The sequence below is a fragment of the Pseudorasbora parva genome, chromosome 20 (assembly GCF_024679245.1).
Source record: "Pseudorasbora parva isolate DD20220531a chromosome 20, ASM2467924v1, whole genome shotgun sequence".
Taxonomy (NCBI): Eukaryota; Metazoa; Chordata; class Actinopteri; order Cypriniformes; family Gobionidae; genus Pseudorasbora; species Pseudorasbora parva.
Genome location: NC_090191.1, coordinates 41058203 through 41076024, shown reverse-complemented (window position 1 = coordinate 41076024; position 17822 = coordinate 41058203). Strand labels below are relative to the sequence as shown.

The window sequence follows — 17822 nt, the reverse complement described above, 5'->3', positions numbered from 1 at the left end:
CACATTTGCAAAACATTCCTTTATTATAAATAAATCTTCTTTTTTTGGTATAAAAACTAGCATGCTTCAACCATGGCATTTTACAGCTTCACAACCCCGCGGTTACGGTTCATTCAGCCAATACAAGACACATCATCTCAGAATGCAGGTTTCTGACAAAGTGGGACAAGAATGAAAAAATCTGCACAACCACAAAAATACAATAACAACAAACATAGTTTGACTCTGGTAGTTTTCATATATTTTCTCACTTTTTTTTACATCCACATTTCCAAAGTTTACCGTGAATGTTTCCATCTGCAGAATGTTAAATGGAAGGTTATTTTTTTTGTTTGTTTCGTATGACTGCAAGCCTGCACCTTCAGTTTTGTGAGTGTGTGCGTGTTCACGTGTGTTCATGGCAGGATCGGTAGCTCTTGAACGCAGAATCTTACTGGAAGGTCCCATATGTCCGTTCGTCTCCCAGGATGCTGCGGGTTTTAGATTGATGCAGAACGATATAAAAATCTCATGCTCAGATGCCCGTTTCAGGTCCATTTGCCTGTCAGCACGTCACATGACAGACGTCCTGCTTCAGACAGGGCCCCGCCCTCAGCTCCGCCCACAGAGAGTGTCCCTCTTCAGATGGCGTGATTGCTGTAGCTGACATATGTCGTCTTGGTGGAAGGTGCTGCTGGAGGAGACAACAGAGAGTCACATTCACTCTCACTCGACTGCATGTGCATTTTAGGCAGCCTAATCCATTGTTTTATGGTCACTACTCATATGCAATTTTATCTGTGTTGTTCCAAATGTTGACTATACCTACTAAATTAGACAAGTTTTTATTTGATTCTGGCCTTTTGCCCATTTTATTTAGTAAAGAGAGGACTTGGAATAGGGAATGAGAAAAAGCCAGTAGTGCTGGAGATCTTGATAAATTTCAGTGAATTACCAAAAATATCTTAAGATCTTAATTAAGTCCTTTTTTCAACAAAAAAGAGAAGAAAACTAACATTGTGCGTTATTCCCATGACCCGCCGGGCAGCATGCGGGAAACCACGAGTCTTTGGGTTCTGGGGGAAGTATGGTTGCAAAGCTGAAACTTAAAGGAATTGATGGAAGGGCATCACCAGGAGTGGAGCCTGTGGCTTAATTTGACTCAACACGGGAAACTTCACCTGGCCAGGACACGGAAAAGATTTTTACAGATTGACAGCTCTTTCTCGATTCTGTGGGTGGTGGTGCATGGCCGTTCTTAGTTGGTGGAGCGATTTGTCTGGTTCATTCTGATAACGAATCAGACTCCGTCATGCTAAATAGTTACGTGGCCCCGAGCGATCGCCGTCCAACCTCTTAGAGGGAAAAGTGGAGTTCAGCCACGCGAGATGGAGCAATAACAGGTCTGTGATGCCCTTAGATGTCCGGGGCTGCACGCGCGTCACAATTAACCCTGCTCATGATCGGGACTGGGGCTTGAAATGGTTTCCAATCAATGAGGAAGCGCCCAGTAAGCGCGGGTCATAAGCTTGCGTTGATTAAGTTTGTTCACACCACCCGTCGCTACTACCGATTGGGTGGTTTAATGAGGTCCTTGGACCTGCCCTGCCGAAGTGCCGCAGCTACGGCTCGCATCGGAGTCCGGACCACCTACCCCTCTCCTGCTCTCAGCCAAGCTGGGGGAAGGCTCGCCCTCCCCAAAGGGTGGTCAGATTCGGCCTCGACCCCAGAGGTTGACCTGGGTGATGGGCCGAGTGAAAAAAGAAGGGTAATTTTCACTCTTTCACCCACATCTCCGTGAGGGAAAGGCAAAGAATTCTAAAACTTGGGCCCCTTATATTTTTTATAGGGTACATACTGACCTAATGATGTAATCTGAGAAGAGGGTTACAGAATGAATCATTTTGGGGAATGGATTCACAAGATCCACTGAAATTAATTAAAGTATCCACCACTACTGGCTGGCACCATTTCCTGTTCCCTCCTCCAAATCCTCTCTTTGCTAAATAAAAGTGGTAAAAAGGCCTAGAATCAAATAAAAACTTGCCTAATTTAGTTTTGGGTGGTCTTGATACTGATGCATGAGTTGTGCTTTAATGTTTCAAAAGGCAAAGCATCACCCGCAGCACAGAACAGAGTAATTGGCTTGATGACTTAAAATGGGCTTATTTCCCCTCAAAGCCTTGGATCACTTCTGAGTGATTAAATTTTCAACAGTCTATAATCCTGTACTTTGCAGAACAAAAAAATAAATAATAAAAACATAAAAAAAGAGCCAAAAAATGTATCAAGCTGGCAAATAACGCAGCTAGTTGGGTATGCTAATCAGACCGGGAACATTGATGTCACACTTTACTTTGCCTGTCTACCTCCGGCAAACATCTCAGCTGGAAACTTTGGGCTTATAACAAGACTTGTGTTTGGTTAAGTTTACCATTCTGTACTAAACAGCTGTTCAACCTACAGACGCAACATTAAGCAAACATCTGGAGATGAATGTGACGCAGAAATAGAGCGCAAAAAGAAATAGACTAGCAGCAGCCTTGGATTATCAAAGCATATTTTCTATTAATTTTCTACATTTGAATCAACTTTAATCAAAAGCTTTAAGCCTTGAACCAAACCAACCAACTGTGATATGAATCGAAGCATTTGATTTAAAAAATCTGACAAATTAACATCTTTTATGAGTGAATGATTAAATGAATTATGTTGTAAAGCAATGGGAATTCAAGTCAGTGTTGGTTTTTGTATCTTTTCAATGCAACATATTGACTAGCACAAAGTAGGTGGCCTCCTATAGCCTTAATAAACCAAGCGGTCATGTTTAATCATTGATGTTGAATGGGATTTTCTGCTCTACGTGGAAGAAATACTCACTGTTGGTCTCCATGCTCTCACAAAGCTCGGTCTTCACCTCCCCGTTGGGTCGGTCGCTTCCCTTCTGCACTAGTTTTCCTGACATGGTGGCGGCAGTGACGATGGCTTTGAAGCTGCGCTTGCGCTTGGGCACGTTCTGCTCCGGGTGGAAGATGATAATATAGACCTTAGGCATGTAGAGCATCCCCAGAGACACAGACGCGCTGAGGCTGAGAGAGATGGTGAGCGTGGTCGTCTGAATGTACATCTGGAAACAACCCACAGAAAATGGGAACAGAGAGAGAGAGAGAGAGAGAGAGAGAGAGAGAGAGAGAGAGAGAGAGAGAGAGAGAGAGAGAGAGAGAGAGAGTCAGAGAAGTACCATTCCACAGAGTTCACAGTCTCTCTAGCCGTTTTAAAGAGGACATGATATGAGAAATCAAATTTGCCTTGAGGGCTTTGTTCCTTTAATATACAGCAACATCCTCCTCATTAAAAACAAAGAATTTATTTAAAGATGCACTATGCAGGATTTTTGCAGCAAAATATCCAAAACCCACTAGGCCAGTGTTATATATTTTGTTCAGTTGAGTTCTTACAATATCCCAAATGTTTCCAACTATTTGTAATTTGTGAGAAAATTGCTATTTTAACCAATTTTAACATCACATCTGCGTTACCCTCGGTTTAAGGTTTTATTTGGAAGAAACGCTTTACTCTTAGCAGCGAGAACATGTGTCACAGCAGCCGCTGAGCGATCGCACAGAGTAACGTCATTACATAATTTTCAACACACTCAAATGTATCTAATATGATAAACAAAGCTGCGTTACCTCATACTCATGACCGGAAAAGCGGAAATGGCGCAGACGCCTGTGTCATAATAAAAGTCCCGCTGCTCGCGAACCGTGTGTTTGGCAACAATTGCTCCAGCGGCCTTGCTCAGCTCCTCAAAACTCAGTCCTGCTCTGCTTCACACTACAGTAACGTTAAAAGAACTGTATGTAAGAAATGTATTTTAATTAATTGTAAAAAGGCCCTGATATGTCACTAGACATTAATAAATCAAGTTAATTTCAAATACTTCTATCACTGACAACAGTAGTCCGGCCAGCATATTGTCATTTAAAAGTTGTTGTTGCAGCCCTCAACTGATGTTGATGTTGACATGTTGTGTTTTGGACTAGAGCGCCGCCCTCCACCTATCGACTAATCACGAAGTCTGTAGTGTTATGGCATCTGGGTTGCCTGATCTGCTCTGGTTACCACAGCTGCAGCTACAAATATTCCTGCTGGATCCTGCAGCCAATCTGGCAACCTCAAGTCGGGGGGAGGGGAAGAGGTGACAGTGATTGCAGTATCAGTTTTGGCCACAATCTTACATACACTTCCTTTAATAATCACATCCATGAACATGATTTCTGACCGAGTCCCATCCCAATTCTTTTTCACTGGCTGTGAGGTGATGAACACATTCTGAGCTCAAACCTGGTGCCATCAAACAACAACTTTGTTTTGAATTGGCGCCCTCTAGCGGACGGAAAAGTTACATAGAGTAGCTTTAATCAAGCTCCAAAAATGTATCCATCCTTCATCCATCCATCCATCCATCCATCCATCCATCCATCCATTTGACCATCCGACCAGGTAGGAGATTCACCACAATACATGATACATCTAATCAATCAATAAAAAATACAAAATGTTAGAATTAGGGGCAAAAAAAGTTGTACTTGTGGTACTGGTTAATTTCTGACCCAGATGAAAAAAAAGCTCATAATAAAATTAAAGAACATGTCTGGATTTGTTATTCACCAGGCATTTTGAGCTTGATAAGATTCCCCAGAAACCCTCAGACCACACACACACACACACACACACACACACACACACACACACACACACACACACACACACACACACACACACACACACACACACTAAGACTTCTCAGTTGCTGGAAGCATAATTAGCGTCTGATAAGGACACATGCTCACACTCAGAGACAGATTTACAACTTTTCTTAATTAGAATTTAAAAATGAAAGCTCTTACTCAGTTAACAGACATGAGCACATTCAACACAGTCCTGTGAACAGACACACACACACACACACACACACACACACACACACACACACACACACACACACACACACACACACACACACACACAAATGAACAGAAGAAGAATCCTCAAAGGGTAAGCACTCATGTGTATCTTTTGTCTCCAGCAGGGGGTAAAAATCACAGAGAACAACTGCTAGCAGATGGCGAGACACGCTCGCGTCCAAACGTACAGCAAAAACCAAAGACAGATAATAAATGTGCAAAGGAAGAAGCGCAAACGTCCTGTAATGAAAAGCGGCGGTTAGGGAACGGATCCAGCCACCCGCTGATCCCTGATCCGTAACCAAAAGAGGTTGGATGGCATTCGTCGGTGTGCTAACACGTTCATAGCTGTGATCAGTAATGTTTTAAAGACAATCCACTGGGGTAAATGCTTAGTGACATTTACAGAGCGAACGGATACAGGCTGCTGGAGGAGCGAGATCCTAATATACGAGCTGCCACATGGGAAGGAGACATGCTAAGTGTTCATATCGCACTAGCTAAGGCCGAATACAGAAAGCAAAGCTCTGTTGCTAAACCTAGTGAACTGCAAATAGCCTCATGAATAAAGAAAATAAAGAGAGCAAATAGAGCACAACTGCAAAAATGTTTGGGGTCAGGAAGATCTTTAAAAAAAGATGCATGGATGCATTAAATCCTAACTCCACACTTACATAAGGAGGATCTTCAAAGAACTCATGCACACACTACAAGATTTTAACATTTTTGCACATCACACACTGCTGATATTATTAAGAAATTATCATGCCAGGACGAGCCCCTCATGTGTATGGAGGGATTTTTCAGTCAGATTATAAACTAAAAGTCTAAAACTAAAAGTCTTAAACCAAAACTTAAAATCTAAATTTGAAACTTAAAGTCCAAGTCGAAAATGAATTTGGTATTTAGGATTGGGCATTTGGTATTTAGGATTGGGCATTTTCTATTTAGGATTGGGCATTTTCTATTTAGGGTTGGGCATTTGGTCATTTAGCCATTTAGGATTGAGGATTGGGGATTTGGGGATTTAGGATTGAGGATTGGGGATTTAGGATTGGGCATTTGAGGATTGGGGAGTGTATGCAAATTAGGAGGCGTGGCCCAAATACTGGAGGCTGGGCTTGAAATGGCTGGTGCGCAGATGCACCTTATGGACAGCAGAGGGAGCTCCCAGTGCTAAGGAGCACACTTTAATGAAACCAAACGGAGCGAGTGAGCGGCTTGAGCGAGGACTGTGCGATAACTTCAACTTAATGACAGCTTTTTAACATTTGTGGCCTCAAACACAAAGTCACCAGTGAAAGGAGTGCTATCGGTCTGACGACGAGAAAGCAGCAGACAGTGCAGCAGGTAAGATGCTAACATTAGCTACTAGTTATATAAGCTGATATTGCTAATATGCTTTAGTAGGGAATTATTATATTGGGACATGTTGCCTTGTTTTTTAAACTGCGGTTAACCCCTCTGACATTAGTAAATACACTCCTTTCCCATTGCCACTAGATGGTCTTGTTTATGTTTTTTTCTTTTTTGCTATATAGCCTATATACATTTTATAAAGATTGTGAGAGAAAAGAAATTAGGCTTGTTCGACTTGAACGCTGCACACTGCAAGACCTATCGGTTTATGACATCAAAGTACTGCGATGCAAAAGCATAAGGAGCGTCTACTCTCTTTGATGTCATATGTTGTGTGTGTATGTATGTATATGTATGTGTGTATATATATATATATATATATATATATATATATATATATATATATATATATATATATATATAACAAGGTTAGGAAAGCAATCATGAAGGCCAGTGACGATGTAACAGCAGGGTTTTTGTGCAGTGTAAAAAGGAGTCAAAGGACCGCAATATATTGCTATATTATGCTCTGACTGACATCGTCTTAATGTATACATACATACACACACAACATATGACATCAAAGAGAGTAGACGCTCCTTATGCTTTTGCATCGCAGTACTTTGATGTCATAAACCGATAGGTCTTGCAGTGTGCAGCGTTCAAGTCGAACAAGCCTAATTTCTTTTCTCTCACAATCTTTATAAAATGTATATAGGCTATATAGCAAAAAAGAAAAAAACATAAACAAGACCATCTAGTGGCAATGGGAAAGGAGTGTATCTACTAATGTCAGAGGGGTTAACCGCAGTTTAAAAAAACAAGGCAACATGTCCCAATATAATAATTCCCTACTAAAGCATATTAGCAATATCAGCTTATATAACTAGTAGCTAATGTTAGCATCTTACCTGCTGCACTGTCTGCTGCTTTCTCGTCGTCAGACCGATAGCACTCCTTTCACTGGTGACTTTGTGTTTGAGGCCACAAATGTTAAAAAGCTGTCATTAAGTTGAAGTTATCGCACAGTCCTCGCTCAAGCCGCTCACTCGCTCCGTTTGGTTTCATTAAAGTGTGCTCCGTCCTTAGCACTGGGAGCTCCCTCTGCTGTCCATAAGGTGCATCTGCGCACCAGCCATTTCAAACCCAGCCTCCAGTATTTGGGCCACGCCTCCTAATTTGCATACACCCCCCAATCCTCAATCCTCAAATGCCCAATCCTAAATCCCCAATCCTCAATCCTAAATGGCTAAATGATTAAATGCCCAATCCTAAATACCAAATTCCCAATCCTAAATCCCCAAATCCCCAATCCTCAATCCTAAATGGCTAAATGACCAAATGCCCAACCCTAAATAGAAAATGCCCAATCCTAAATAGAAAATGCCCTATCCTAAATACCAAATGCCCAATCCTAAATACCAAATTCATTTTCGACTTGGACTTTAAGTTTCAAATTTAGATTTTAAGTTTTGGTTTAAGACTTTTAGTTTTAGACTTTTAGTTTATAATCTGACTGAAAAATCCCTCCATACATGTGATCTCATGGGGAAGCGGATGTAAACGTATGTAGCAGATCATTGGTGTCTCAACAGGTAATGTTTACATTTGCTTGCAGCTTTCTACACTCACCATGGTATGTTCAAAAAACAAGATGATTTATACTCAGCTCTTCTCTGTGTCTGTACAGTTGTCACGTTATCGAAGACATTATACAAATGGAGGTATTGTTGCGACACTCCACATGCCGTTCCGCCATCTCCGCTGTTCAACAGACCCGCACACAGCACCTTGTTTTACGGTCGCGGCTTCAAAAGTGCTCTCAATCACTTCTCTTACATGCTATTGAAAAAGAACTGATGGCCCTGATTTTTGTGAGAGCAGATCGGGAGGTGCAAGAATCGATCTGAGAACGCCTCACATTACCAGATAATCTGCGCAGAGCATCGAAACCAATCCAGGTCCTTGATAGGATTTTTTCTCAGATTATTGCGAGAGAAAAAAAAATCAGCTTAAGACTTTAAAAATGTCACAAGTAATGAGAAATATTACAGTACAGGTCGTCTGTTTTATTTGACCACACGGGCCAGCCTTCGCTCCCCACGTGCATCAATGAGCCTTGGCCCTGTGGCCGGTTCTCCACTGTTCCTTCCTTGGAGCACTTTTGATAGATACTGACCACTGCAGACCGGGAACAGCCCACAAGAGCTGCAGTTTTGGAGATGCTCTGACCCAGTCGTCTAGCCGTCACAATTTGGCCCTTGTCAAACTCAAGAAATGTTTCTCCAGCGACATCATATTAGAAAGATTTCGGAAGGACCATGTGACACTGAAGACTGGAGTAATGATGCTGAAAATGTAGATTTGATCACAGGAATAAATTACACTTTATAATATATTTACATAGAAAAAAGTTATTTTAGATTGCAATAATATTTCACTGTTTTTACAGTATTTTTGATCAAAAGAAATGCAGCCTTGGTGATCAGAAAAGACTTCTTTAGTCTTAAGTCAAATCACCTTTATTTACATAGTGCTTTTTGTAATGCTGATTGTTTCAAAGCAGCTTCACAGTGGTAACAGGAAAATAATGGAACAGAATTTGGTTTCGCTGTACAGCCGCTCTGAAGAAAACAGTGAAGTTATCAGCTCATTTAAATTATTATATAGTGACAATCCAGGCAGATCAGTAATTTACTTGAAAATTTAGAAAATAAATTCAGTGACAAGGAACCAAAATTCCATCAGGTGGTATAATGGAGAAAAATAAACATTGGGAGAAACCGCAAAGATTTGTCTTTCTTTAAAAAAGAAACATTAAAAATGGTACTGACCCTGAATTTCTATACTAATTTGAAGTAAATGTATATTTCATTTTGTCATTACAATTAGAGTCAGATAGACAAACACACACACAGGCACACGCGCGCACGCACTCACACACACACACAGAGCAGAGAACAATTCAAACTAACAGCCGTCAATGAATCCGTGGATTTTCTCTCTTTCTAAGGTCGGAAATTGCAGGTAATCACCGGAGACCGGCTCTGCAGATATTGATCCAAAACGGTCTGACACAGATTGGAGATTTTCCACTAAAAGCTACACATAACTCAGTGTTAATTTGCCTCCGGATCAAAGAAATCACATTAGACAAACAACTAGCCCATTAATAGCAGTCAGAAGAAACACTGCTCATTATATATAATCACCAAACTTCTGAGTTCTCACAAACTTCAGCTGCAAGCGCATGCTTTCCTGGGAACAGCGATGGAATACAAGACAACTCTGATGCTATTTGCCATCATCTTCCACTCCACGGGAATATAATGAATCAATCTGTGCGATCAGGATGTGTTATGACCAAGGGCTGTGGCAGAAAGTGCCACATATCAGTGGCTTATACTTAATACTCCCATTAACCCTGAGATGGGACTGAAGAGGACTTTAAAAAGAGATTTCAGTGCAATGTACGTTATATGTCATATCCTATACACTGTTGTGGTGCGCAGCTGGTGCTCATTATAACTCGCCACCGGCCCACTCTCACGATCCTTCGCCTCGCTGCTTGCCACAACTGTATATATTGACATAGATAGTATATTTTTATAGGCTGCTGTCACTTTAAGAGCTAATGCATGGATCCAATACAATGATACACATCTGATTTATTTCCATGTGAACCGTCATTTGTGGTTACAAAAATACTTGCAGGGACATATTTTGAGGCAATGTTTTGTGTATGTGTCACACAAAATCTGTGGTGTCACAATATAACATGGCCTTTCAAAACCAAAACCAGAGTTTTATGTAATATAATGTTCAATGTTAATGTTAATGTCCTCTGTTCAACGTTTGTTTAAAGCATGTGATTCCCCTGAGGTTGGGATTTAGCGGCTTCATGTTAACCTTTCTCGCTCGTTGTGAGATAATGATAATGTTTTATTTATTAAATTGTGTTTATCTATTAAGGTTGATTCATAAAATCATTATATCCTTATATGTTATCGATCATTACTTGATCATGGCTGTTTCAGCCGTACCTTTAAGAAAAACTCTATTACTGGGAAAGTAAATTTCCTGGAAGTTCGTTCATTTTCGCAGCCATTTCTGATCTTGGAATGAGGTTTTGAGCTCTGAAAGTTATAGTATAATACATCAAACTCTTTCAAGCAATGGAAATGTGATTTCTTTTCTTGATATGACCCCATAGGCTCCTAAAGTTGGAATAATAATGGGAAATCCCTGCCAAAAAGAGGATAACTCAAATCTCAAAGGACCAGTAAAAGATTTTCTCAGCAGGTTTGTAATAGCATATATGAGCAAGAGGAATAATTGAAACAAAAATCATATCAGGACGTGGTGAAATTCTGCAGCAACATAAAGAGACCGAGTACACGTGACTGTATAATGGTGTCACACTGAGCACTTAATCACACGTCGCTTACCCAGAAGCTCACTCTGTGTCTGAAGTTAAACAGTCAATTGTGCCACATAGCTGTTCTTAAAGTCTAAATTTAACTTTTCAGAGCCAAAGCTAAATAAAATGGTACAACCGCTGTGCATTCAATTAACCTGCAGGTATGCCGTTATTATCACACATGATCACGTAATGTAAAAAGTGAGGGAAAAAACAGCTCCCACCTGCATTGTTGTCTACATCAGCTTCCTTTTGAAACAACATTTCGAATGCAATGGAACTTCATAAGAGAGTGATTTGGAACACTACATAGTCAACACTAGCCTGGTCTTACTAGACTCTCATACATTTCATTTGTACATAAAGTCTGGCCACTCTCCATTGACAAGCATTTACTTCTGCGAAGCCGGGCACTCTGTTGAAGTTTAAAACTATTGGATCTGCCCTGAGCCACTCTGGATCTTTCATAACCAATCGCTAACGTTTGGTCATGACGTATGTCGTGCACCCTTCGCCTGTTTCACACATGGAAATCCTTCAAAATAAATGCGAACTTGTGCAGGCCACCTCAGTGATGAAATCATAGGACAAAACCTAAAACTCGTGCATTCGGATTGTGATTTATTCAGGCCACGCTGGAGGAGTGAGTTTTGTGATCAGGAACGTGCCGCTCACGTGGTCCATATGCTGTAAGTAAAATATCATATGCTTGGTATGATAATAAATGCTAATATAAATAACAGACCAATTCAAATATTTATGTGCTTTTTAAGTATTCTAGTTGTAACTGATGCTTGTGTTGAATTAAAAGTCTTCCCATTAACTTTGAATGGGTTATGTCATGCATTGCCGAACTTTTCAACTTTTCAAGTACCAATGCAGGTATCAGCCAGTCAGATCGCCTATGCAAGTACCCTAGTGCAAACACTAACCAATTGCACCGGAAAAGTCATGTCGCGTGAGCACCAGCTTCAGACATGCCCACCACCAAGCGTTGGCGCTAACTCCCCATGTGAATGCAGAGAAAGAGCTGTGCGTCTAAGCCTCTCTCCCCTGGCCTCAAGATGTGCGCCTTAAAGTCCTTGTTAGCACACCCACCTCCCACATCGGAGATCCCAGTTCAAATCTTGCTCAGAGCAGGTTGAGTAGGACTGGTTACATTTGGTGCCATGTCCCGGATGGGAGTGAGGTTTAGAAATGTGCAAAGGACATTGGCCTGTGAGAGCTGTGCATGTAAACCTCACACCCCTGATCTCAAGATCCCATGCCAGCGACTCCAGTTTGAATCCTGCTCTGAGTTACACTTACTTGAAAATAAATTCCAGCACAGTGCCACAACAACCATAATTAATTGAGCCGTCACAATAGATAAGACAATTAACTCACTTAGAGAGATACATGTCAATGTATCTGCTCAATAAAATACCTTATTCACCGGTTGATAATAAAAAAATCTATCTTTTACAACATTTCAAATCCCTTCAGTACTCGCCATCTCTGAAAAGCCAAGCCAAGCCAAGCCGAGCCGATGTTGATTCTTGTTTTATTATAGTATTAGTTGTGTTAAGTTTTCTTTTCTCCAGCAAGACTCTCGTCCATTCAGCGTTTGTCAAAAGTGTGATGTTAACCTTTCTCACTTGTTGTGACAACATACCTCTGCCATCCCCACACCAGATGCTAGAGCAACAGAAGACATGCACTGTCAAGTGATGTACGTACAAAAATTTATTTGTTTTTTATCTTTGATATAACATGCTCTGATAATAAGACAATAAAAGCAGGATGGTGTCTCGGTAGGCAGCTCTCTAGCATTTTGGATCAGAGCTCTTGTGTTATGGTTGTCAGTGAGATGTGCTGTTGCCTTATTGCTGATCTATTTTCTCACCGCCCACCCAAATAGAACGCCGGATTGCAATAAAATCTGAATTACTGTTGCTGTATGATCCAATAGCAGAGCATACACACACAGAGAGAAAGAGAGAGAGAGAGAGAGAGAGAGAGAGAGAGAGAGAGAGAGAGAGAGAGAGAGAGAGAGAGAGAGCGCTCACCAGAAATGACCTGCGCAGTGTCAGTCATTCCTTTGCCTGCCAATTCCCCTGTTGTTTCATGAAGCTTCTCGATGCCCCCGTGTCACTCTTAATTAGTTTTGAAGAATCCCTGTACAGAAGCAGCCGGCAGACTATCACCCGGCACTTCTAATAGATCTCAGTTTCCAAAGCTGCGGCTCACAGAACTCATTGGAACAGGTTTGTAAAGGCTATTTCTCAGGTGACGGCACATGTTATTTTCTGGGCCAGTGAGCACAACCTCCTGTGTATGTGTTGGAGGTGAGTTTGGGATAGTAAAAGTACAATTAATTAAAAAACAGATCACAGAACTACAGTATTTCTTATGTCAATCAACAGGCCACATAAGCATCACATGCAACCGTGATCTTCAGCATAAATGTCATGAATTAGCCGGTGGGCGCATTAATGCACTGGCTTCTTTGGGCTGAAGCCCTGGGAAAGGGCCTAGTGGCTGCACGAGAATAACATTTTTCAAATTATTATTTGTATATATGAGAGTTTGCAGCAGTGACAACAGCATTAAACAAATTCACAAACCTGTACTTTTTCAGGACTCTCAACTGCGTTTTCAGAAAAGGTTTGCTGTGTGAACGGAACCGAACTGGAAAAATAGTTTTGTGTAATGCCATTCAGTGCGAGAGAGCTGCCCTGTGCTTTCATTGTATAAGAAAGAGTCAATATTTCAGCTGTTGCTGAGGCATATTTTAACACCAGTGAGAAAAACACACCGGCACCATAGCAAAATCTGCTGGTCACCATAAACAGGTGCGTGAGATTTCCATCTTTGAACGAATTAAAAAAGGAAACCGTTTAAAATAAATTGTTGGGTCAGAAGCTCCAACTAGGCAGAGTCTCGAAAGCAGTGCTCAATTATATCATATTTGAGAGAGTTACATGATCTGCAATTAATGCTCATAACAGATTTGCATCAGAGTGGAAAAGCTCTCTTAAATGTTTGCGAATCTTTGTCTGAAGAAATTAACTTCACAAAACAGTTCAACCACCCCTCAAAACTTTTAAATCAACATGAAATTGTTTTCATGACTTATTTAACTTAGTGGAACAGAAGTAAAAAGCATATAACATAGTATTCTGTGTTAACTGCTAACAATGACTTGTTAAAGTTGTCATGAAACTGAAGTTCTTCTCTATTGTGACGTGTATGAGAGAAACGCTTTGCAAACAAGAGAAAATGGAGGGCAGGGCTTGATTTCATCCGTGTGGAATTGATTGGATGGTTGTGGTTTGCTTTTGGTCAATCTCGTGAGTGACAGGTTGCCTTGCCTACATCATCAGAGAAGAGATGAGCTGAAAAAGGGAGGGGAAGTTATTCTGATTCAAGATTACGAGGCACATTAATAAAAATGTGGATATATCATTTAAAATACACACTGCAGTACTGCATAATCAACAATAATTGCCCATTTTGATTTCATGGTGACTTTAACATCCAGTGATTTAATCTCATTGATTATCAGTGCATCTTTAGAAGTTTGTCGTCTATGTAGACAGCGATGGATGCGCACTCGGGTTAAGCACAGGCTCGTGGTAGCGATTAGCAGCTGACATTCCCATTCAGGTGTGTTATCAGAGAGATGGGAGTGAGAATGACACCCATCTGTTCACCCAATCGCTCGGCACACAGTTGCGCGACAATTAATCAATGCAAGATTAGCCGCACATATGTCAGCAGCAGTGCACTAACACGCTAACACAACACACTCAACAGATGTTAAACACTAAACACGGACTGCCCAGGTAAAGGTCAGGCAAAAACAGCCCCTCAAATCTGACTGGGACACGAGCACATGCTCTCAAAAACAACTCAAATGTGTAATTTATCAGATTGTATGTGGATGTCATAAAACCAGAGGAAATGGATGTTGGTGAAGGAACCCCTCAAGTGAATGTTTTTGATCGCAGAATTTACCGCTGAAGACTGAGAAGAATCCAATTATATTACGATAGGGAAAAATGCTTCTTATTAATTTAGTAGCTCCCAACATAAGTTTAGAGTTTAGGACTGTCATAGACACAATAAAGCAATACAGTGACAAATCTCTTTCTTAATCTATCCTAAAATCTCTGGCTCCTTACCATACACAACCATACACACACGCACGCATGCACGCATGCACGCACACACACACACACACACACACACACACACACACACACACACACACACACACACACACACACACACACGTCTGGTTCACTATCTATGAGGGGACTCTCCATAGACGTAATGCTTTTTATACCGTACAATCTGTACATTCTATCCTTCCACACTGCCCCTACCCCTAAACCTACCCATCACTCACTCACTCACACACACACACACACACACACACACACACACACACACACACACACACACACACACACACACACACACACACACACACACGCACACACCTAGGCAAAAAAAGTGTTTTATATATGATATGGTATATTGCACACAAAGTACTATTTGAATTGTGTTTGATTGTGGTTGCATAATGTAGGTTCTCTGTGCTTAAGGCGAATGAGTTAGAAGTCATACTTTTATAATTGCAGACATTACAATAACGTATGATAACGCAGATACAGCCCTTCTGTTCAGATGTTTCACTTTGTGTTGGTATATTATGTGCAAAAACAAAACAAAAATATTCTTGGATTAATTTCCAAGTGAAACTGAATTCTCAACAAGAGAACAAATGCAGCAATAATTGATTAGATCATGAAGAGTATGCATTGCATGCCCGACTGGCAGCAGGTGTTTGGAGATATGAAGGATTGTGACGTCGACTAAAAGCCATTATAGCACCGGAGCAGGTTATTACATTTTGATGAAATATTAGAAACACTAACATTTTGCGTTTGAAACAACATGCACCAATGAATGCTTCACACTAAGAGCAGGAATGCTTTTGAACATTTGTTTTCCAAGGTTTTCTCATTAAAGCGCAACCAAATCTTGTGAAAAGTCAGAGCTTGTCAAAGGCATTTGCACATAACTAAGGCTTTATGAGACGTGTTGACAGTGCGCAGGAACCCATTGCAAACACACACACACGGTTTTCACATTACACATTGATTTTTTAATAGTGGTCAATTAGCCAAATGAATGTGTTTATCGAACAGGAAAGATGACACTGGTCAGTGATTCCAGCTGATCTCAGGCCTGTAACTGGAACTCTGTCTGACAGCTGTCGTTTACAGAAGGAGCTGAAGGCATTTGCTTTGGATATTGTGTCACTCACAAACGTCATTCTCGTTCAAACATGCCCTGTCAGTTTTTGAGCACATTTTGAAAATATTTGTATACTGTGTGATTTTTCACAGTATTTTTGTTAAATGTTGCCTTTGTGAACAGAAGAGACTTCCTTCAAAAACACAAAAAAATTTTCTGACCCTAAACTTTTGAACAGTGGTGTGTGTGTGTGTGTGTGTTAGTGTGAGCGTGTGTGAGTGTGTGTGTGTGTGTGTGCGCGAGTGAGTGAGTGAGTGAATGAGTGTGTGTGTGTGTGTGTATGTATGTATATGTAATACTTCTTTATTACTAAATTCTAAATTCTTATAAATGGCCACTGAGAGACATTATAGATGTGTACTAGAGAGCATTTCTAGTGACTGAGAAAGCAATAATGAAACCATTCAAACTAAAGCCAATGGCTTTTCACACTAATGTGTTGTTTGCATGACTGCAGCTGACCTGATCCTTGGCTTATCGTTCACTGTTGTGACTCTACCTTGAGCTATTCTTCCTATTCTTCTCTGGTGAAGTCACGGCTGCGGAGGCGATTCTCCATTGCACACAGATTAGCCATGATTAATAGCACAGCGTGAGGCACACTAAGGACCCGGGCCGTCACTCTCTCGACCGGTGGGAATATCATCAGCGGAGAAGTTGCCGGGGAGGATGAATTATGACCAGGGCTTTTTGTGGCAGGTTCGCCTTCATGTATGATGATATTAGCAGCGCAAATATAACGAAAGCTTATCTAATCTGAGGTAATACGGCTTCCACTCCGCGCAGCATGATCCTACACAGCGTGATATAACTGTGTGTGTCTGTCCAGAACAGATATGATATATTACAAATAAGAAGCGACAGCCTTAGCTAGCACATTTCTAAAGTTCAAATGGGGCGGATATTCTTTTTACAGGATCTAAATAGCAGAATATTATTTCCCAAGTCACCAAAATGGCAAATATCTAGTGCAATAAGGAAAGTAGTCTCAAAGATTGTAGAGAAAATTAGTTTTGATTTTCATTTTCTGAAGAAAACACTTGGTCTTTGATTCACAACTCCCTGAGGAACAAAGCAAACAGAACTAATTGTGAACAAAGCTGGCCTTTAAGGAATTAAAGACACGAAAGTGAAACAAAAACATCTAAATGTCACATAAAGATCCAGTTTAGGTACGGTGTCTCAGATGGAGTAATTGAAATTACTGCGCAGGCTGCTTGTGTTATTTCAGGCATAATATTCCTTATGCAAACTTAAATCTTCATAACATCATTCATCACAGAAAAATAATACAATATTTCACGCTCCAGCGAGATTATGCTTACACCCACGAGAGGATTACCATAACAGGAGTGCAGTTACTAAGAACTTTGCCACGTTTCAGATCATGTTGTAATATTACTGTGCATATCAATGTATTTCACCCACTGATCCGCTTGAAATGTGCATTTACATGCTCCTGCAGCACACCGAGCCAAATCATTTACAATTACAAAAAAACAGCTCTGTACGGAGAAAAAAAATGCATTTCCATAAATTTTGGCTAACAGCCCTTATATTGTTCTACAAAGACTCAAAACTTGACTTAAAAAAAAACTAAAAAGCCCAAGCTTAAATCAATTTACCATGCATTTCAAATAATATGAGGAACGCATGGGGCCCCCGAATGGAGATCGGGTCACACAGTGAACTTCACAAAACCCAATAAAATTATATGGCATCAATTTTTGCGAGACCCGTAATTTGATTCTACAACATGCCAACCTCAAACTAATCTTTTACAATCA

General features: G+C 40.7%; 1 protein-coding gene across 2 annotated transcripts in view; it reads right to left on the bottom strand.

Annotated features, from left to right (window-relative positions):
- Positions 1–17822, bottom strand: part of grm8a (glutamate receptor, metabotropic 8a) — a 275021-nt gene continuing 257199 nt past the window's right edge. The window contains exons 10-11 of one of the 2 annotated variants that reach the window (XM_067428552.1): positions 2860–3106; positions 1–673 (exon numbers count right to left, since the gene is read on the bottom strand). In XM_067428552.1, the coding sequence (XP_067284653.1) occupies positions 621–673; positions 2860–3106 (300 nt within the window). In that variant the 3' untranslated portion in view covers positions 1–620. The remainder of the gene's footprint in view (positions 674–2859; positions 3107–17822) is intronic. The other variant, XM_067428553.1, reaches the window with a different exon arrangement.